General features: G+C 35.4%; 1 protein-coding gene across 1 annotated transcript in view; it reads left to right on the top strand.

Moving 5' to 3' along the window:
* Positions 1-23,241, top strand: part of DOCK2 (dedicator of cytokinesis 2) — a 314,912-nt gene that overhangs the window by 256,031 nt on the left and 35,640 nt on the right. Inside the window, exons 34-42 of the mRNA XM_070934070.1 lie at positions 3,224-3,309; positions 6,110-6,266; positions 8,000-8,040; positions 9,582-9,672; positions 11,926-12,045; positions 13,973-14,062; positions 16,662-16,766; positions 17,708-17,849; positions 22,400-22,481. Coding sequence (XP_070790171.1) covers positions 3,224-3,309; positions 6,110-6,266; positions 8,000-8,040; positions 9,582-9,672; positions 11,926-12,045; positions 13,973-14,062; positions 16,662-16,766; positions 17,708-17,849; positions 22,400-22,481 — 914 coding nt within the window. The remainder of the gene's footprint in view (positions 1-3,223; positions 3,310-6,109; positions 6,267-7,999; positions 8,041-9,581; positions 9,673-11,925; positions 12,046-13,972; positions 14,063-16,661; positions 16,767-17,707; positions 17,850-22,399; positions 22,482-23,241) is intronic.

Genomic DNA, 23,241 nt, shown 5'->3' with positions numbered 1-23,241 from the left:
TTTTTACATATTTTTAATTCTAATTCATTCCACTTGAGTATTCACTTTCCTGTCCTATATTCAGTTCAACCAATGTGATATAAGCATGTTTCTGCTTGCATATATAATTTTTTCTTTCTTTGTCTTCTGCTAGATATTTCTCCAGTTTCCCCAATTTTCCAAAGCAAATTTAGAGAAGAATAAAGCTTTGTTTCATCGAACTTGTGTATGTTCTGTTGGTGGACAGACATCATCAGATATATTTCTGTTTGATGTATCTTTAAGTCAGTGTACCAAATGTACTGGGTTCCTTACACTATTTTTAAAGTTTTGAACTTATGGAAGCTCTCATGTGGATGACAGACCTTTGCTATTCACATATGTAGCTGCCAGATGCTTTCCAAGTAGAGCCTACGTTTATCACCTGAATATTATGAGACACACAGAGTTAGGTGGTGTCTTGAACTCTTTGAACTTTCAAGCTTCACTGAAATGTGATTTGGGCAAAAATTGCTGCAAGCAAAATAGTTTCACATGTACCTTACTTAAATTCATTGGCGCATCAAATGGCATTGACAGAAAGGGCAAATCTCCCCCCCCCAAAAAACCCACCCACCCCAATCATTTAATTTTTTTCATCAAATTGGCTTATACAGTGGAACACTATAACAAATGTCACTAGTTGCTGGATCAATGACCTCTAAATACATAAAGCCACTAGACTTTAAAAATCAACGATTAAAGCTAATGACTCATCATCCAAATGAGGTTTGCTTAAAAAGAGTTATAAATAGTATGAGCATTACCATTTAGTGGTTCAAACGCTTAAAGCAAAACCCTTTTTATCTAGGTATCTTTTTTTTTTTAATTTGATTTATATGCCGCCCTTCTCCGGAGACTCAGGGCGGCTTACAATGTGCTCAGCAATAGCCTTCATCCTTTTGTATATTTATACAAAGTCAGCTTATTGCCCCCACAACTGGGTCCTCAATTTACCTACCTTAGAAAGGATGGAAGGCTGAGTCACCCTTGAGCCTTGGCAAGATTCGAACCTGCAGTAATTGCAGGCAGCTGGTCTTAATAACCAGCTTAATAACAGGGTGCCTTAGACCACTGTACTACCAAGGCTCTTCTTTTTGATCTACTGTATCCATTTTTTCTCCCAGCTCTTCATTTTAGAGTAGTTTTTGAGATATCTGTTCTCCTCTTCATAGGGAAGGCATGCATTTTTTCATTCATATAACATCGATTTTAAATTCAGAAACTAACATCATAATGGCAGAAGGAGGAGGTTAATTTGCAAAGAATGCTAGCATTTTCACTGAAATGTTGCTTAAGCTTCATGTTCACCTAACATTTGTTACCAAACTGTATGCTGAATGGATTAGAATTTATCATGCTATACTGAACTGATTTTTTTTCTTCTTACTTGCTTGAATTCTCCTTTACACAGTATTGTTAGAGTGTCTTGTTTGATAAATACTAGTAATATGTCAAAGTTAGTGTAAAGTAAGTTATTTTAACTTTATTCAGGAATGTCCAGGAATGTCACATGATGTCTTAAAACCTACAACCAGCTGACTGTCATAAATTCATGGTATTTAGACTTTCTCAAGGATCTGATCAGTCATCAGCTTAAATTTGAGAAGAGAGCTAATAATTATTTAGATTCAAAGTTAGCCTTCTAATGTGAACCTATAATGAAAAGCTATCTTGAGACTTTGAAACAACCATTTACAGGGAATATTTATGATAAAACCAGCCTGTGTATTGGTGTCCATAGAATTGCTGGACAATAGCTGGAATATCTCACTTCTCTTTTTCTTTTCCAGCTCTCCAAACCCCTAAAATTATGCTGATAAACATCAATAGCAAAATATTTAGCAATGATATCTTATTTTTTATATTCCAGAATCCAGTATGTACCACCAATGGGGCTTGCCCCTGATATGATATCATTTTTTGGTGCTGTAAATGTGCATGCATATAATTTATAGTATATTTGTTTTCTGTAATATTAAAAAGAAGGTAAGAAGGTTTCTACTCTATAAAATAATAAATCGTAGAACTGTAGAATGGGAAGTGATCACAAGCACCATCTAATCCGACCCTCTGTAGAGTGACAGATAATGATTCACAAGAAGCCTCATCTTTAAAACCTTCAAAGATGGGAAACACATAACCACCCTAAGTAAATTGTTTTCATGATCTTACCGGAAAGTTTACTTCATATTTAAATAAAACCTTGATAAGCAGAACTTATATCCATTATGTCTGGTTTTAATTTCTGCAGTCATAGTGAAATAATTATTTGCCATCTTCCCTGTATCTTCCCTTTATGACAGCTTTCCTGTCTCCCTTAAGCATTACTGAGTATCTGAAATCTGTATTCTGAAACTCCTTGGACAGGGCCACATAGGGCAAATTCTCAATTTCCTGTATCATCTTTCTTGCCATTCTTTAACCTGGAAATGTGGTGTCCAGGATCATGCACAATTCATCTAGGGTATGCTAAGTAGATAGCTATTGTCACTTGACATACCTTTACCCTAAACTTGTGTTTTTTCTGAAGCTGCCAAAAACTATCAGTTCTTGTAGCAGATGTCTCACATAACTGATTTGTGTTCAGCTTGTTGTCAGTTTCCACTCCAAAATCTTTGGATCAAGTGTTTCTAAGCTACAAACCCTCCAGTTTTCCAATCTATCAAGATTAGATTCTGACTGCAAATTCAGTCATTCTCATGGTGAGCCAACTTTGCATTATCAATCCTATCATCCAGGTTATTTATATACATTTCACTTTGAAATGAACTTCCTGCACATTTAAAAGCAGATAAAAGAAATATCAGTCTAGGCAGATAGCCAAAATCTGTTTTTTTTAATCATCTTAGAATATTTTTATTCTGTTCCCAATTCAAATGCATACATGCAATGTATTTTAATATCTTATTGTACCTGAAATATTATGAACTTATTCTAAGAAGATCCAATTGTTTATGCAGACATAAATTTTAGTATATTGTTATGAAATCATATATTCCTTTTAATGTCATTACAACCCTACTGCTAATTTGAGAAATATTCATCTTTTTTTTTTAAAAAAAAAAACACGCTTACTTGACTTTTATGTGCTACACATGGGAAATGCACATATGAGTATCATAAAAGCTATCAATTTTATAGGAATGAGTTCTAAAAAGAATTTGTGCTCTGCTTAATGATTTTGCTTTTCTCTTCTGAACAGTTTGAAAATGAAATAATTTTAAAATTGGATCATGAGGTAGAAGGAGGCCGGGGAGATGAGCAATATCTGCATTTGTTTGAGGCAATGTAAGTACAACAATGGAATATGTCCTTCAAATGTTTTATATTTTAAATTAGATGTTTGTTTTAAAAGTGTGAACTACTAAGAGAGAGAGAGAGAGACGGACAGATGGATGGATCTACAGTCATTTTCAATCTTCAATTACTCTAATATTTCTATAGCCTATCAGGATTTATTAATCACATCTTATATACACCTTATATCTATAAGATGACCTAAACTTCCTTTAAAAATAATGATGTATAATATTTCTCCTCTAGCATTGTGTCATTTATTCATAATCAAACAGTAGCAAAGATAGCATTTACTTGTGCTTTGCACATGAAGAGATACAAAAAGGGAGCAAATAATGAAAAAGCATGCACCTGTAAAATTACAAACATATGCAAATCTCATGAATTTCCAGATATCAACTTTCCAGAAGGAAAGCTCATCATAGAAATTAAATCCTGTCTCTATGGGTGGATTGCATCTCACTCTCTGGTTTATTGTAATAAATCCTGTCCTTGCTACTGACTGATCCAGAAGGCTGTCAGTTACTACCATGGAGACTAATCCAACTTTTGCATTTAACAAAAATGAGAATGTGAGACAAGCTTTCCTTGAAGAAACCAAAGCAATATCTCCTCCTGTTTCCCAATGGGAAGCCCATCCACAAAACATGTTGACATTAATGCTTGTACTTCCTAACAACTGGTGGTCAGAGATATGTCATTTCCAATTCTGGAAACGATATAGCCATCATATTAATTGTAGTCATGGTTACTCATTCTCCATGAAAATTGTTTCTCTTTGAAAGCCATTCAAATATATAGTCATAACACAGCTCCAAATCTTGTTTTTTTCTGAATCTCTCATAATTCAGCTAAATCATCCAGATTTAGAGACTGATCAATGGATAAGATCCTATTGAACAAACAACTGTGAATAGCTTTTGTTTTAGGGTACACAGAATTGAGATGAAAACAAAACAGTAAAAGCTTCACCAGGTTCAGCAATTCCATCTGTCCAGCATTTGGAATTATATTAGTAAAATCTGCTCTTCTTTCCAAGAACTAATATTTTGGAGGGCAACATTTTGATCTCAGAGGTACATTTTAGCAGGAAAAAAAAAAACACATTTTTATGAAATTGTCTTTTCAACTGTCTTTTGTTTTCTAACCATGATTAGTTGAGTGGGTATTTCCATACCAGCAATTTCAACTCCTAAAACTTGAATGCAGATTAAATTATCTCTGTATGTCACTTTTTAATTCATAATACTAATATGTATTACAAAATAATTTCAATTTGATGTTCATACCACACACCACTTGACAAACAGAACATGTTTTATCCAAGTATATCAATCAATCAAGAGAATTAAAAACAGGCACTGGAACAGTTTTATCATGTATCTTCCACCATAGATCTCCTTGGGAGAATTGAAGTATTTTCTGAAACAGATTTAGGATGTTTTTAAAGGGAAAGGTATGGTGTCAGAGGCAGCTATTTTATACAAATGGTTGGCTGTTTATGTAACATTAAATATAATCCAAATAGATTAAATCCAAGAGTATTAAAGTCACACAGCAACTATTTGCTATCATATTGAAATGTACTGATGTTTAATTTTTTTCCTAAACAATGGAACTGCTGTTTCAAAACTACGCTGAGTATTACAACCTACAATGTTCAAATAAAAGGAGGAATTAATATTGAATCAAACGCAAGCTTCCACAGCGGTAGAATTCTTTTGAGAGGCAAAAATTTTAGACAAGACGTTAAATGCATCTGCGGAAAAATATTGCTTTGGAACATATAAAACGATGATCATCTGCACTTTCAAAATTATAGAGGGGCCTAGAAAATGCCAGTGAAAGCATTGCAGTATTTCACCTCGACACTTCTCAGTGCTGTTCAATTGAATTGTTACATGAGATGGCAGAATCTAATGAAATTCAACACATTATAGATTCTCATCTATATTTTTTTATATCTGATTGCTAACAGCCAGAGTGAATAATTGGGGGCAGCACTCCTGTTTTTTCCCTCCAAACATCCCACAAGTAATGTATTTTTTGAAGAGAGAGCATTCTGTAACGTGGATGAAAAGTGTTAGGGCCGTGGTGGCAAACCTATGGCATGCATGCCAGAGGTGGCACGCAATGCCCTCTCTGATGGCACGTGAGCTGTTGCCCCAGTTCAGCTCTGCTGCACATGCGAGCGTGCCTCCCACCAGCCAGCTGGTCTTCGAGTCTCTGCCGCGCATGTGTGGCAGATGGGGTGCATGCAGGGGGCCATGCGCACATAAGCGGGGCATGTGCGAAGGGATGGGACATGCACGGGGGGTGCACTCGCATTGCATTTTAAGGGTTCAGGCATGCACATGCAAATTTGCATGCACACACGCAACCTTTGGGCACTTGGTCCGGAAAAGGTTAGCCATCACTGTGTTAGAGTCATGTAGCAGTATGGCTTCAAATGGGAAGGGTAATTCCAACATCATACTGATCTTCTTTAAGATCATTTTTTCGTGGTCTCACCTGACTGCAGTCCTAGGCAACAGCATGTGTGATTGAAAGAGATGCCAAAAAGTACAAAATAAGTATATCGAACATATGTTCTGAGTCCCCTTTTTATTCCTTAGATCAGATCACTGCACTGCCTTAAATAGTATCTTGCTCGGTGTTTAAATAAATGTTCAAAACAAATAAAAATAATGAAGTAAACATTTGCCATTCTGCATAGCTTTTTCCTTCACTGAGTCACAAATTGGTAGTAACATTTTATGCAAACGCTCATTGTTTTCTTTTACATTTTCAGACTCACTGAGTGCTCTTCAGTCTTTCCTAAGATTGCCAAGTCAGTTGAAATGTTTGTAAGCCTAATAAAAGGTCTTTTGGAAAAACTACTGGATTATCGCGCTGTAATGAATGATGAAAGCAAGGACAATCGTATGAGCTGTACTGTGAATTTATTGGTATGTGGTACCTTAAAGATTTGCATAAAGTTCTAAAGTTTTGAATTTGGAGCAGTTTACAAAGTCTACAAGCCCTTACTGCAGGGGTGTCCAACCTTGGCAATTTTAAGATTTGTGGACTTCAATTCCCAGAATTTCCCAGCCAGCCAGTATTTTAGAAGGTTGGCCACCCCTGCCTTGCTGTATTGTAAAGATGGGCAGTAGTAACAACTATTATATGACATTATTATAGATAATTATACGGCAGGAAAATGGAAACTGCAACACACTATGTTTTCATTTATTTGTGAGGGAAACTCCAATGATACAATCCAAATTTTGTAATTTAAACTAAAAACTTGTTTCATCCACTAAACAATGCATAAGTACACAGAAGGCACATACAGAGATGTAACATTTGACACCATGCTATGTGTGTTCATATGTATCTCTTGTGCCACCTCTTTTTTTCTGGATTGCTGTTTAAAAGGATGTTTTCTGCCTGGAGTTGGAGACAGAATTTCAAGTGGACAGGCATATAAATTGAATTAATTAAGTAATGAAATGTACTTGACACTTTTTGAATGTTGAAATTGATCTTGCTAATTTTGTTAATTTGCAACAGTTTTATAAGATAGGTGAAAATGATTGTCCTTATATCGTGGTTGGAGGGGAAGGAAGGATACCTAGTGATTATATAAATGAGCTAAATATTTCACTGAGTAATATACTTCACAACTCACTGTTTATATACTTAGACCATCCTACACTTCCCTGGGCCATAATAATCCTTATTTAATGCACATTCCTAAGAGAAATTGACCTCCCTCCAAGTCATTCTATCATTCTGAGATGACCACTATCGTCTACACCATCTTTTCTGTTGCCAAGTAGAGTATGTAATATCACAACAGTTCATTTAGTGACCATTTGAAGTTACAACAGCTGTAAAAAAGTGACTTATGACCCTTTTTCACACTTACAACTGTTGCAGTATCCTCAAGGTCATATGATCAAAATTCAGATGTTTGGCAACTGACTCATATTTATGACGGTTGCAATGTCCCAGGGTCATTTGGTTCCCTTTTGTAACCTTCTGGCAAGCAAAGTCAATAGGGAAGCCAGAATCACATAATAACCATGTTACTAACTTAACATCTGCAGTGATTCACTTAACACCTGGAGCAAGAAAGATCATAAAATGGGGCAAAACTCATTTAACAAATGTTTCACTGAGCAACAGCAATTTGGGACTCAGTTGTGCTTTTGAGTCAAGGACTACCTGTATATGATTTTAAGTGGAGATGGGAGTGTAAGTTCCATACAAAAATACATCCATTTCAAATACAGCCTACTCAATATATTGTCACTATGCAAAGAAAAAAGATTAAAGTTCCTCTTTTTTCGCAAACAAAAACATTTTATTAACAATTGCTGTGATGAAAACCAGTTTTTTTCCATAGTTTGCATTCATACAAAACAAAGTATTTTTTAAAATCCTCATGACTGCTGTCAAGTAAGGTAATTTGTTATGACTTTGATGAACATGAATTCTCTCCACGCTAGTTTCAGTGGGCAGTAATGTATAAATAATATATATTTATGTTAACATGAATTGAGATTCTAAAAATGAAACAAAGCAAAATTATTCCCTGAATAAGGAATTATGCATATTTGAAGAATATTATAAAAAGAATCCTCCTAATTATTTTTGAGTGCAGGACTAATAAAATTTTATTCATTTTTCCTCCCAGAATTTCTATAAGGAAATTAATCGTGAAGAAATGTATATAAGGTATAGTACTTGTTCTGTTAATTACACTTGTCACTGAAAAGATCAGTGTTGTTTTCTTCGCATAATCTTCAGGATTATACGTGGATTTATAGTAAACATCTGGATAAATTATTCAATTCAAATTATTATCTCAGAAATATTGTTTATTGCTCTACAAAGACTCAACACATATTTTGTCAAAGTTGCTCAGTCATATACTTTAATTTTGGGTACAAAGGTATGTAATTTAAATAAGGAGGATCATAATTTAAAATTGGCCAATAAAGGACATATTAACTATGATGAACTGAATAAAATCTATCATAAATTTTGCAACAATTGTTGTCTTTGTTTTGGAATCAGATTAGAAATCAAATCTCTCTTTGTAGAAACTATATTTTTTAACTTGTTCAGTTGAATGAGATTCTGTGACAGGAGTTGTTTTTCTGGTCAATATAAAGCTATTCAGATAGAGAGATAGGGAATGAGAGATAAAAGCCTTTGCAGCAAAAAGCCTGTAAGTGACTTGTATAAAATCACAGACTGAGATCAGCATCTTTGATTTATGTAAGAAGTACAAGTTTGATTTTTCCAATTTTCAATTTATATTCAACATCTTTTGAACAAGTACATTAGAAGAGGCAGGTACTGGTATGTTAAGGTGGATTGTAATTAGAGTGAGACATCTTCAGAACATCTTGCTGATGTTTTTGTAATAATAAAAAAATTCAAAATCTTATGAATAAAAGCTGTATTCTAAATTTGTCTTTCTTTAAAACTCTAAGATATTAGCCTCTTAATAAACATGTTTTTGTATCTATGATATCTGTCTGACTCAGTTACGTACACATTCACATTTTCTTTTACATAATATATAATACTGTATTGTATTATTTACCATAGTATCTAAACTATATATATATGTACATTATACATATACTATACTATTTAAACTATATGTGTATGTATATTAGAGAATATATATTGTATCTTATTTTTTATAATTTTCATATCTTATTTTTTAACTGGGCAGCTATCAAAATATGGACAGTGCTATATATATGTGTGTTTTTCTGTATGTGTTTCTCTCTCTCTCTCTCTCTCTCTCTCTCTCTCTCTCTCTCTCTCTCTCTCTGTGTGTGTGTGTGTGTGTGTGTGTGTGTGTGTGTGTGTAGCTTTCTTTTTAGCTTTTCAGCCCTTATATATGCAGAAGTCTTTTTCTCATTGGACAGCATATAAAGTGCTACGATTTGAAAACCCCAGAATGTAAATCCTCTTTTATGAGGCAGGACAATGCATTTTTAGCTTGACAATATAATCAAGTTTTCAAACTTAACTTCAAAATCATAGAAATTGGAAGTATAATGACTGAATCAACCAAATGCGGAACATGGTTAAGACCTATTCTTAACCATGCCTTACTGCAAAGTCATATTTAAATGTTGATAGTAGTTCACATCATTCTAGAAGAATATAGTAGTAGAGATAGATCCATATTTTATGAATTTAAAATAATGCTGATATTAAAGATCTCTCTCTCTCTTTGCTGCATCTATTAACAGGTATCTGTATAAACTTCGGGATCTTCACTTAGATTCTGAGAACTACACAGAAGCTGCATATATCCTTCTGCTACATGCTTCACTTCTGAAAGTAAGTTGCTTATTTGCAGTTGAGATCAAGTATTGGAATGTTGAGAGTTGGAGGAAATTGTCTTTACACAAAGTGGTATTGCAGGAAATAATAAGCAATTGTATGGTTATGTATGTATTGATGGAATAGGGTGAACCTAGATTTGTACTAGACTCCTATTTGCAAATAATGAACTCCCTTTTACAGCTGATATCTATGCTATTATAAAGAGAAAAGTAGGAGGAAATCCAAATAGATCCCACACATGTGCTTAAATGCACTGAATCCCTAATCCAATTCTTCAGGTGTTCCTAGGAGGAGAAAAATGAGAAGCAGGGGAAGGGGAAGGGGAATGCAATGGAGTAACCTGAAAACAAACCTAGCTGACTGGTTGGATACTGATCAAGAGCAAACACTCTTCGGTGATTGATTGCACATGCTAGTATTTTCTAAGTAATCAGTGAAAAATTCCAAAGATAAGGAGCCCAGTCTAGTGGTGGAATTTAATAAGATATGTCAGTATTTTAATTATAATTTTGGTGCATGTGTGTGTATAGAATATTACATGGCCATAATTTTTTATATCTTTGGGATGGTTAAGTAATGATGAGCTTTCAGGAAGAATGGCCAAGGTCTAGATTTCTATTGTCTGATGTTTCTGGCATCTTCAGAGGTTGAGTGAGCTGCTTTATAGAGTACCACTCAGTATTCCCCAGGAAGGAAGACTTGGCCTTCCTCAGAAACTGTGGCGAGTTTATGAAAGAGTACCAAGTTCATTTTTCCTCAAAACTTACTTTAATCTGCCCTCTGAAACCTGCTGCTTCATTAACTCTTCAAATTAGAGTTCACATTTCTGTGCATATAAAGCTACTGACATTTCCAAACTTTTACCTGCAAAAGTGGCACTGGGCGCATTTGTTAAAGCTTTTAAGACGAAAAGTAGGGAAAATCAGTTGCTGTACGCTGTTACAGCTATATTGGCTTTCTGTATGTGTGTATTTTAAAGCCTCTTAGGTTCCTTGGTATTACAAAGTGACCTTGACTCAGGATTTCAATTTCAATTCCATGTTGTTCTGGGGAAGTTATAGAGCTGAAAGAAGTTGGAGAGAAGCCAGGATTTCAACTCAGCAGGCACTTCCCTCAGGAATAAAGTTTTCTTATTTTGGAAGTACGAGGCATAGAGATCTTTCTTAGCAAATAAAGCAACAAAATGGATCAAGAAAAGTAAAGTGGAGACCTGGAAGTGGGGTTGAGACACCTTTATAGAACAGAAAGAGTGTAAGATTTGCACATTAAGTCAATCTTCTTTGTGGTAGAAAATGGATTTTTGAGCATAGCATTAAGTAAGGAAAAATACAAGACACCTTTGTAAGAATTGAATAGCCAGCATAATTGAATTTTGAGCACAACTACCGAGCTTCTGTTTGCTTTCCAAATTGTGTCCTACTTTTTCCCATGGGCAGGTTTCAAAATACGTCCCTACCGGTTTGCTGGTGAGTGCATGCATGCTCATGTGCAGAAGCATCTGGGTGGGTGGGCGGAGCCTCCTGCTGCCGCCCCTACCGATTTGCCCGATCTGGGGCGAATCAGTAGCAGCCAATCAATGCTTTTTCCACTGGAAATTTAATTTAGTTTGCGTGATTTAAATTTAAGGTCCAAAAGTTTCTTTACTGCGATGGAGGTTAAGATTACAATCTTCAGGCAAAAAGCTGGGTGACCACTAATTTGGCACCTATGACATATAGAAAGCTCTAACTGTTTACTGCTCTTGGTGGATGACCAAACCTTTTGAAAGCACCAATGGAAATAAGTTTTAGTCCCATTATTTCAGGAGTCAAGGTGTTTCAAATAAATTCAACTCTTACATTTTGGGGTGTTGGGGAAGAATATGATAAAATGAGTATCAGACTGCTCATTGCATATCAATGCAATGTGTGTGAGTGTGAGATATTTTGGTGGGTTTTATTTGTAAGTTTGGGCAAAGAATGATATGTCAAGAAATAAATGCCTGTATGTGTATTTAAAGAGCAGAGTCTTAATGAAACAACTGTTCATACAAGTTCAAAAATAGAATTGCTATGCTTGGATCTAATTAAGCATAAATAAATGCCAGAAAGAAAGAAGTCTAAAAAGCTATCTTGCATATTTATATTGTCACTGATTTGTACTACATGCATTTTGTGCCCAATTATGGCACCAATGTTTGGTAACCTTAAAAAAAAAAGCTAAGAATTTACTTACAAATTTATTATGAGTTTTTTTTTTCCTCCACAGTGGTCTGATGAACATTGTACTCCTCAAGTCATGCAAACAGAATTTCAAAGTTCACAAACACACCGTCATCTGAAAGAGCACCTATATGAGATGATAATAGAATATTTTGACAAAGGAAAAGTAATTTTAACTTCCTAATTCTGCTGAGTAGCTTCGTGCCATGGGTTATAATCTCATTTCATCATCCAAAGCAGTAATGCCTAATATTGAGAAAGAGATGTCTGTTCAGTAAATTTCCGGGTGGTTTTGATTCTCATTCTATTACAGCATAGAATTTGTGGAAGAATGTTATTGTATGCAGTCTGTGACATTATTAAAATGTTGCTATGAATCAGACGATACAGAAATTATATGGCATAATGGGCTTAATGTGTTTTGGTCTTGTATATTTTATTTTGTAAGAAAAAAGGCATATGCCGTATTTAGGATTTGACCGAAATCACCAAAATAACTTAATAACTATTTTTAGAAAATATTTATATTTCCTAGGTAGGCACTAGCACTTAGTAGTACTTCTGTTTGGTACCACTGTTGTCATATCCATTTAATTGTAGAAGCATTGCAGAAGGATTTATGATTTGGTCAGGCTTCATGAACAATTGTTCTCTAGAATGTTTATAATATATTTGTGAAATGAAGCCAAGTTATAGTTTGAATGATTAGCCTGCAATGAACAGAAACACAAACTTTGTAGATATTACATGACAGAAAAAGAATCATAACTGACTTAGAACAGAGCAGGTCTCTATCTGTTTATTACCTCTAGCAAATCTCACATCTGGGAGCAAGATTGACAACTGAAAAAAAGATCCCAGAAGGCAATATCAGATCATTTCTTCTGTTGCCAAAAAACACACTGATACATCTGTGAGATTACCAAAAATGAGCTGAACTTAAAAAAAGACTTTAGATTAACAACCTTGTACAAGTCGTTCTTGACTTACAAGAGTTCATTTAGTGACCATTCAAAGTTACAACTGCACTGAAAAAAGTAAGTTATGACCAGTGGTGGGATTCAAATGAACGGTCTGAATCCCACCACTGGTTATGACTGCATGTCACACCAAGACTATTGCAGCAGCCCTGAGGTGAGTGATCAAAATTCAGATCCTTGGCAGCTGACTCATATTTATGACGGTTGCAGTGTTCCAGGGTCATGTGATCACCTTTTGTAACCTTCTGACAATGGGGAATCCTGATTCACTTAACAAGCCTGTCACTAACTTAACAACTGCAGTGATTCGTTTAATAACTATGGCAAGAAAGGTTGTAAAATGGGGCAAAATTCACTTAACAAATGTCTCACTTAGCAACAGAAAGGGTTCAATTGTGGTCGTAAGTCAAGGACTATCTGTATAAAGTAAATGTAAATTAGGAGATAATTTAATTAATTGAATTTAATTCAGTATTGAGAATGCAAGTATCTGAGACAGTCACATTTCAATATATTCATATAAAATATGAGATGTATGGGTAAATTTCCTTTGTATTAAAATTGACTGTAACAGGTTGATCTGTCCTGTAAACTATGTAGACATCTGCAAAACTGTGTAAATATCACAAAATAGAGCTGTGCAAAATAGGCAGAAACACTTCACAATGCAAACCGGTATAAGCAAAGCATCCCGACAGAATTTAAGTGCAGGCCTTGTAAAAAGCACCATTATTTTCATGCTTTAAGGAGAAATGCTGTCTTCTCACCAACATGCTTTATGTAGTCTTTTTTCAAAGCTTGTCTGGGCATATCACCTCAAAGAGGTGTGGATGAAATAAATTGGGGTTCTTCAATTGTTCTTTCAGGAACCTAATATTGTTGCAAAAATAAATCACAAGGCCTTAAATGTATTCACTCAATGTAGATATTTCTGGTTACACAAATATTATTCTCCTGGAGTTCTAATGTAATATTTCAAAGCATATCGCATAACGAATAAAGATTGCTCTGAGAGAGAGATGAGCACAGACATTTAATTTAATAAATAAAAAAATTCAATAAGCTTCTCTAAAGCGATGCAATTATATATCTAAATTTCCTATTACATTGCAGATGTGGGAAGAAGCAATTGGCTTGTGCAAAGAACTAGCAGAACAATATGAAATGGAAATTTTTGATTATGAACTTCTGAGCCAAAACTTGGTAAGAATGGAATTTTACAAAAATGTTATGAATTTTCAATTGTCTCTAGTTTTAAATTTATTTCACAAACCTTTCTGTAATTCAGGTCTAGATTTTTTTTTTTTAATAAGTAGATAGAATCTGGACAAAAACAAGTTTTTGTGAGTGATTAAGGCTAGAAACCAGGAACCTATGAGTTATAGTATTGTCTTTGACATAAAACCAGCTGGATCACCTTGGGACTGTCACTGTCTCTCAGGCTTAGGAAGGAGGCAATCAGAGGTGGGTTTCATCAGGTTCTGACCAGTTCTGGAGAACTGGTAGCAGAAATTTTGAGTAGTTTGGAGAACCGGTAGTAAAAATTCTGACTGGCCCCACCCCCATCTATTTTCTGCCTCCCAAGTGCCATTGGGAGGAAATGTGGATTTTGCAGAAACTTCCCCTGGATTGGGGAGAGAATGGAGATTTTACAGTATCCTTCCCCTGCCACACCCACCAAGCCATGCCCACCAAGCCATGCCATGCCCACCAAGCCATACCCACAGAACCGGTAGTAAAAAATTTTTGAAACCCACCACTGGAGGCAATGGCGAATTACTTCTGAAATTTTGCTAAGAAAACTGCAGGGACAGTTCCAGTCAATCACAAGAAGTCAATGCTGGTTCAAAGCACATGTCTATATATCCAGTTTATTATTATTTCAGACAAGTGAAAAAATAATTTTAAAACACTGAAGAAATCCAGACCAATAAAATAGATATTTGCCTTCTTTGCCTTGACAAAAAAAAAAAAAAATGAAGCATGTTCTGTAAGTTATGGCTTTGTATATTATGACTGTGATATAGCTAAGAACTCAATATATAATTGAGAGACTTAATGTCTCCAGAAGATCTGCTTTCCCATACTGTAAAGGACTATAGGGAAAATAAACTGAAACTACATTCAGGCAAGATAAACTTACTGATTCTGGGGGCTGAATGTCAGAAGATAGTCTTGAATGAGCTCCTCTTTAAGGAACAAACTTGCAGTCTGGGATATTCTATTGTAGATAGCCTCATAGCATCAGTGAAATCACTTGTACTCAGTGTCAGCTGATAACTGAGGTGCAATGCCTACTTGCTGTTCGAGACTTACGCTCCAGTAATTTAAAAGCTAGATTACTGCAATCGTTCATGGAATAACCTAGAAGACAGTCCAGAAATTGCAGCTGGTCCAGCTGTAATTGCTTTCCAACCCAATTCAAGATATTCACAATGATGTATGAAGCCTTAGAAACCATAGGCCCAAGAAACTTACAGCATTACCACTCTCATCTCATATACTTAGATCATCAATAGGATTATATCTTTGGAGGTAAGAAGCTCAAATCTTACTTATTTTCCAAGATCATTTATATTATTGCTTTGGGAATTGTTTCATAATGAGTTGAATTTAGTGCTATGATTTTTAGAAGAACAAGGAATGCCAATTCTATAAACTCCTTTATCATTCTGAAAGATAAATGTAAATAAAAAATGACTTCATCTCATGAAATAAAAATCAATGTATTTCATTTTAAATTAAAGATGCCATTCATTTAGTAGACATAAAATAGACGTTAGACTTGCACATTGTACTGGGTTTTAAATTCATTGCCATTTGCAAAATACAACATTGCTTCTATGTCCTTGATGGGCAGTTTAAACAATCATTTCCTATGTTTAGTTTTACATCACGCTATAGACTTTAGTATTGCAATTTAAAATTGGCCAAAGTGTCATCGTTGAATTTGTATAAAATTCAAACCATAAACTCTACCGAGTAAGTCTTGGAATTGTCTACACAATAAATGTAATTCCACTTTAGTTATATTTTAACCTGACTGTGATACCTTATCATATCATTTGCAGCTCTAGCCCAATGAAATCATTGCAAATGATATAATTGAAGATTTAATTGATATTTGAGCTGACTGAAATTTTGCTGTAGTAATTCATTTACAAATGCTTATGAAAAATGAGAAAAATCAGAATTGCGCCTTTTAATTATGAAAAGGTAATGAATGGAGGCAAATATGTCCCAGGATAATCTTCCAGGATCCAATCTGGGAGGGTCAGTGGGAGCAGCAGTTCAGTCTTCCAAGTTTTAGGACTCATGCTGGAGTCCATCCTCAAGGAATTTCTGTCTCACATACATTTTGTGGAGAGAGAACTTTCCTGCGGATGGGTTCCAGCACGAGTCCTAAAACAAAGAGCCTTGATAGTACAGTGGTCTACGCACCCTGTTATTAACACAGCTGCCTGCAATTTACTGCTGGTTCGAATCTCTCCAAGGCTCAAGGTTGACTCAGCCTTCCATCCTTTCTAAGGTAGGTAAATCGAGGACCCAGATTGTGGGGGCAATAAGCTGACTTTGTATAAATATACAAAAGTATGAAGGCTATTGCTTAACGCATTGTAAGCCGCCCTGAGTCTCCGGAGAAGGGCGGCATATAAATCAAATTAAAAAAAAAAAACTTGGAAAATTAAACCTCTGGTCCCAGTGACTGACCCATATTGGATCCCATGGAAAAGTAACCCTAGTGTCTGAGGAATTGGTTGTCATTACATCACTTTTCTATTACATCTCTTTTTCCTTTCAGATTCAACAAGCCAAATTTTATGAAAACATCATGAAAATTCTGAGGCCTAAACCAGATTATTTTGCTGTTGGATATTATGGCCAAGGGTTCCCCACATTCCTAAGGGTAAATTATCTACTCTGTATACTTTGTCTTTAACAAATTTCAAATTTGTAGCAGCCTTATAGGGTACCAATATTCTATTTGTGGAAATGGAATTATTCACAAATAGGAACATTTGTCTTCATGAGGTTCTGCCAGAAAAAGGGTTTCTGTCTTGCAGTTGCCTAAAATGCCATTTGTAACAATATTGAGTGTCACGTTTTCAGAAAGGAATTATATTTATTGTGGGTCCCCCCCCCTGTTGCTTTCAAGGTTAGAAGAAGGTTTATAGTGAGGGTAATGGAGTGATAAGGGAGCTTTTAGGATTCTTACAAGACAGTCATAATTAAGGGATGGTTTATAGTTGAAGAGAATTTAATGAACAATAAAACCAACAATACGAATAGCCAAGACAATGAAGCAGGAAATCTAATGAATTTTATATCTGGTGTATATTCATTCTAATTGACAGCTCGCAGGTGAAATTTCATATGGAAGGCTCGCACATTTATACCTTGACAATTCTCAGAAGTATTCTTATTGTTGGTAATTTTTACGATCTGGCAAAAATAATCTTACATTGTGATTTTCCTTTCTTCATCTCCAATATACTTTTAAAGGCACAATGAGAAGCAAAGAATTCTAGAATCAATTTCCCTACAGAGGTATATTAGATGCCTTCTAGCAATCAACAGGGTCAAGAAAATGTATTGAGGGACTAGTGGCAATTATATCACATTTTGGTCTTCTTGTTATTTTAGAAAACATCTTCCACTCTTTTCCTCCCCAGGAGGGACCTAACAGACAATTTAGTGGGTTATTATGGTCTTGATGTATCGAATTTCATATTTAGTCCACTTTTCTAGCTTTTAAGAAGAATAGGATAAAAAAATGTTGTGATGTTTAACAATGATTTATTTTCCATAGCAAGTTTGCAACCAGTATTTATCCTTTTTTAAAAACAGAATAAAATGTTCATTTATCGAGGCAAGGAATATGAGCGGAGAGAAGACTTTCAAGCACAACTGATGAGCCATTTTCCAAATGCTGAAAAAATGAATACTACTGCACCCCCTGATGAGAAACTGAAGAATGCTGCTGTTCAATGTATCCTTAGAAGTAGAAGATTTTATTAAATAAGCAAAAACAATTTGAAGTAAAAATCATTATTCAAAGTTTATGAAAATATGGAAAATCCCTGTGATTTAACCCATTTCACATGTTTCCCTTTTAAGTGTATAAATTATTTTGCAACATGAACCGAACTAATGCATAATTCTATTTCACAAGTGTGTCCAGAAACAAGGCTTTGTTATACCCTCAGTAACCAGACATTAGGTAAAGGTAAAGGTTCCCCTCGCACATATGTGCTAGTCGTTCCCCACTCTAGGGGGCGGTGCTCATCTCCGTTTCAAAGCCGAACAGCCAGCGCTGTCCAAAGATGTCTCTGTGGTCATGTGGCCAGCATGACTAAATGCCAAAGGCGCACAGAACACTGTTACCTTCCCACCAAAGGTGGTCCCTATTTTTCTACTTGCATTTTTTACATGCTTTCAAACTGCTAGGTTGGCAGAAGTTGGGACAAGTAACAGGAGCTCATCCCATTATGCGACCCTAGGGATTCGACAAGCTCAGCATCTTAGCCACTGAGCCACCAGACATTAACCTCTATCAAATATAGGACCTTCTACTTTGTTTATAGGACCCTCTAAGTTTGTTTTATTCTGGAACATACCAGTAAAAAGGCTATATTAGCGTTTTTGCTTTTTATAGCGATATAGGTAGTCCCCAACTTTCTATCACAATTGAGCCCCCAATTTCTGTTGTTAAGTGAGACATTTGTTAAGGTACGTTTTGCTCCATTTTACCACCTTTCTTGTCACAATGGTTAAGTGAATCACCGCAGTTGTTAAATTAGTAACAAAATGAATCTGGCTTCCCCATTGAATTTGCTTGTCGGGAGGTCACAAAAGGGTGATTATATAACCATGGGATATAGCAACCATCATAAATATGAGCCAGTTGCTAAACATCTGAATGTTGATCACGTGTCAAAAACAGTCATAAGTCACCTTTTTCATTGCCAGTCATTAAACAAATTGTTGTAAATCAAGGATTACCTATAGAGTTCTACTCTTCAATTGGCCGCTATGGCACATATTCTACCTATTTTTTTCATCAGTTCCTTACCTATTTAAATATTTAAGTTAGCCAACACTATAAATATAATGCTTTCATAATATCCTAAAGAAAGTTGTGGATATCTGTATCCTGTATCATGATAGGGAAGCATAAGTAGTGAATTACATATTCAATCAAATTTCCCAAGAAATCAAAACTTCAAAGAAATGCATTATTCTTAAAGTAACCACCAGGAATGTAAAAGGCCTCTAGTTAAATCCTAAAATCACCAAGGCCACCTTACTAAACAACTTTAAATCATTAAATAGCCAACTCCTCAGAGTTTCGTTTACTCATACTGGCAGCTTTTATCCCTGAATTCACAGATAAGCCTGTGTGTATCAAATATCTTTCTGGTCTATTTTTAAACAGCACTATGTAAGGGTGATATTTCAAGTATTATCTACAAGACTAATTGATGTTTTTCTCCCTTTATGTTGGAATGTTCAAGTTCACCTAAATATAATCATGAATGTTCAGCAGATACAGAAAAATTTCCACCAAAGTATGATTCATACTGCTTAGTTTTTTTTTATTATTAAGAACACCAGACGTTGAATTTGATATTATATTTAAAATAATAGAAATCAATACAAATATTCTTCTGCATCTCTGAAAAGAGCAACGTATCATTTTAGCGTGTACATTAAAACATATAGTGTGTCATTTGAAGCAGTAAGTTCCCTTTCTCCCTTTTACATGCAGATACAGAATATTGTCTAAATGCAAATGTTAACAAACACACCCTGTGTCTGAATGTACATTCTGCTTCAGGATGAAAATCTACATCAGTAACACATCATCAAATTATTCATCATCATGTATTTTGGCTTACCAGGCAAGCTAATTCAGGTAGTCCTCAATTTATAAGCATTCATTTAGTGACCATTTGAAGTTGCAGCACTGAAAAAAGTGACTTATGACAGTTTTTCACACTTATGACTATAGCAGCCTTAGTCATGTCATCAAAATTCAGATGCTTGGCAACAAGTTCATATTTCTAATGGTTGCGGTCATGTGATCACATTGAGCAACCTTTGGACAAGCAAAGCCAACGGCAGATTCCCTTAACAACCAAGTTACTAAGTTAACAACTGCAGAGATTCACTTAACAACCATGGCAAGAGAGATCGTAAAATGAGGCAAAACTCATGTAACAAATGTCTCACTGAGTAACAGAAATATTTGGTTCAATTGTGGCCGTAAGTTGAGAACTACCTGTATTAGTTTTTAGAATGCTGTGTCTATAAGATTAAGTTGCTAAACCCTGGAAACTTTGGCCCATGTTTTGGCTTTAGATCAGAGCATTTCTGCATTGCAATTTATCATTGAGAACACAGCAGAGATCATTAACAGGAAAACCTGTTTTCTTAGGGTTTTCATTACTTAATTTAGGTCTCACATTTCTCAGTTTCCTCCTTAGTGAATCATGGGAAGATACAGTCGGTAGTTAGATAGAGACTGGCAGTGTGTAAGTCTACTGCAGATACTAATTGACGTTGGATTAATTCTGAGTCTCTGGGCTAAATACTTGTCAGTTCTCTTATTGAAATTCAATAAAGGCAGAAGGCATTTATTCATAATTCCCCTACAGTAATTATACATGATTATAGATCAGGTAGCAATGCTGGAGAAAGGTCATACTTTCTAGGAGATGTGAAAATGGTAGGATAGAGAGGTTTCTGCTCTCGTTATATATCCTCATTGCTTGAAAACATGGTTTATTCTGTTTCCAGTCTTGAGTACAGAATAAATAATAATAGTCCAGTGTTATCTATGAGTGATTGGCGAGAATATTCATCGTCATCTGTCTCTGATTCTCTGTGTGGACCTAATGGGCAATTGAATCAAGGTCTTCTTCATTTAGACCCATCTAAGCAGCTATTGAGAGCTGGCTGAATGAGACAAGCAGGACCATCACAGGCAGTGATTCCTGCCTTATGATCCTCTGAAAAGCTGCTTTTCATCTCCCACATCATAAAGGAAGGCTTCTGAAGGAATGATAAAGGGTTATTGCTTCAAAACATAAACAGGACATGAGGCCTTTACACTGAAAACACTGCCCTCTTCTAAGGTTATATTCAACACTTCAGGGTGAACAAGACAACTACAAATTTCTTTTCTCTATCACAACATAAACAGCTCTTGCTAATAATATATTCCCGTTCACGTCCATCTCACAGAAATATAGTATACAAACTCTACAGTGTCAGTTGAAGTCTTTGCACCATATAATTTCGGGTCTGCTTCGCTGTAAATCTGCAATAGTGCATTTGAAGAATAAGATGCCTTAAAGCAGCAGCATAAGCTTAATCACTCAGATACTTCCTTGTGAGGACTGTGCCCCAGGTAAAAGCCAACTTTAAGCTCTTGTGATCTCATAATGAGAGCTGAGCTTATGTATTTCCACCTTTATTGTAATAGATTTCAAATCAAACAAATCACTTTGGCTACTCTGCAGTTTTGGAGGGTATATGGATAGGACAAATTCCTATTAGCAGGAACTCTTCCTAGTTCATGGAGGGTTCACATGTATAACATCTTGCAAAGATGCTGTTATTTCAAAGCTCCTTAAAAATGTAACAGAGGAATAGTGCTTGGTTGGTTCTGCAGCTTCCTCTTTATAGCTCCTAAGTTTTTTTAGACATTGCTAGATACCATGCTCAAAACATGAAATAAAATCTGAATGGAATGGCATTAGTCAAAAGCAGTGTTTAGCACTTTCCAATTGATAGCTAGATATATTATTGATGGGGTTGCTGTAAGTTGATGTGAATGTCAGTGATTTATGGTAGTGGATTGTGTGTCAGCTTCAAACTACTCTTAAGGAATTGTTCTGGACATAATAGTAATATCTTGGTTGGTAAACAGCCCAACCAAAGGACCACAACAACCAATCCCACCAATACTGACAGGACAAGCAGGACTAGAATATAAAATGAGAGCAAGCCCCACTCCCTACCAGCACTGCACAGAAAAGCACAGAAAAGCACAGAAAAGCACAGAAAAGCACAGAACAAAACAGAACAGAATAGAATTCTTTATTGGCCAAGTGTGATTGGACACACAAGGAATTTGTCTTCAGTGCATAAGCTCTCAGTGTACATAAAAGAGATAAGTGATAAATCATGATCATAGTCATGATTTATCACAATCATCATGAATCATAATTTGGATAATGAAACATCTGCAAGATAACAACCAAGCTCAGAGAGAGCCAAGGAGCCCTCTTTTCAAACCTGAGTTACAAATATTTTTCTCTATCGATAATGTACTATTTATTTGGAACATGGATTTAATCCATGTTCAGTTTGTTGTACACTTACTTTCTAAGCTGAATCATGAATTTTACTAATATAATTATGAACTAATTTTATAAAAGACTCTTCTTGAACAATTGTGAAGACGTTTTTTTGTTTCCAGATGACTGATTGTGTCCACTAATGGTATAATGTCCTTAGCGCTTGTGATTTTAGATATACAATGCTTTACTGTGCAGCCAGTTTTGGAGGAACATCCTCAATTCAAAAATAAGCCAGTACCTGATCAAGTAATCAAGTAAGTTCTTATTGTCTTATCGATCATGTAAACATTCCTATAATACAAGTTATCAAAAGTCCTAGGTAGCTTCCAAAAAAGTTGGAAAGTTTAATTTGCCTTATGTAATTCAAATCAAGCTAATCCTCTCTCTGGAATAACATACCATCCAAGATCAGATTGATGTGACCCTGGTGGCCTTTCGCCAAGATGCTGAAGACATAGATGTGCTCCAGAGCACAAAGGTCAGGAGGTTAGATAGCCCGTGAGATGTTATTGTTACTGTTGAGTGTTTATTGGATGTGTTCTCCAATATTATTGTAGGTTTTTATATGCTTGTTGATACTTTCTATATTGTTTTTAGCATATTGGATTACCAGGGTTGAATTTATGAGATGGGTGGCCATATCAATCAAGTAAGTTAATAAATAAACTGGATTGGAATGATCAGATATGGGAAAACATTCTCCATACTTGGAAATACAAAGACGATTTGCCATAGCAGCCGGCAATTTTACAAGGGAAGAAGCCCCAAAGCTGACTTTGACAAGGTTTCCTCTGTATAAAATTTCACAGTCCCCAGATTAAAAGAGATATCTACTGGGTACAATCACTAACATTCTGTTTGCCATGCACATATTAAATTAGCAGGCAAATAATAGAACAGGCTGACAGTCTTAATGAGTTAAAATATAACTTTGATGATGTTCTCAAGAATGGATTATCAAACCTGGAGGTTTCATTATGGGAACAAATGAGAGGCCCTAGAGTCTATCCATCT

This window comes from Pituophis catenifer, unplaced genomic scaffold (genome assembly GCF_029215685.1).
Source record: "Pituophis catenifer annectens isolate HBS135680 unplaced genomic scaffold, rPitCat1.0.hap2 SCAF_2, whole genome shotgun sequence".
Lineage (NCBI taxonomy): Eukaryota > Metazoa > Chordata > Lepidosauria > Squamata > Colubridae > Pituophis > Pituophis catenifer.
This window is presented reverse-complemented; position numbering and strand designations above follow the sequence as displayed.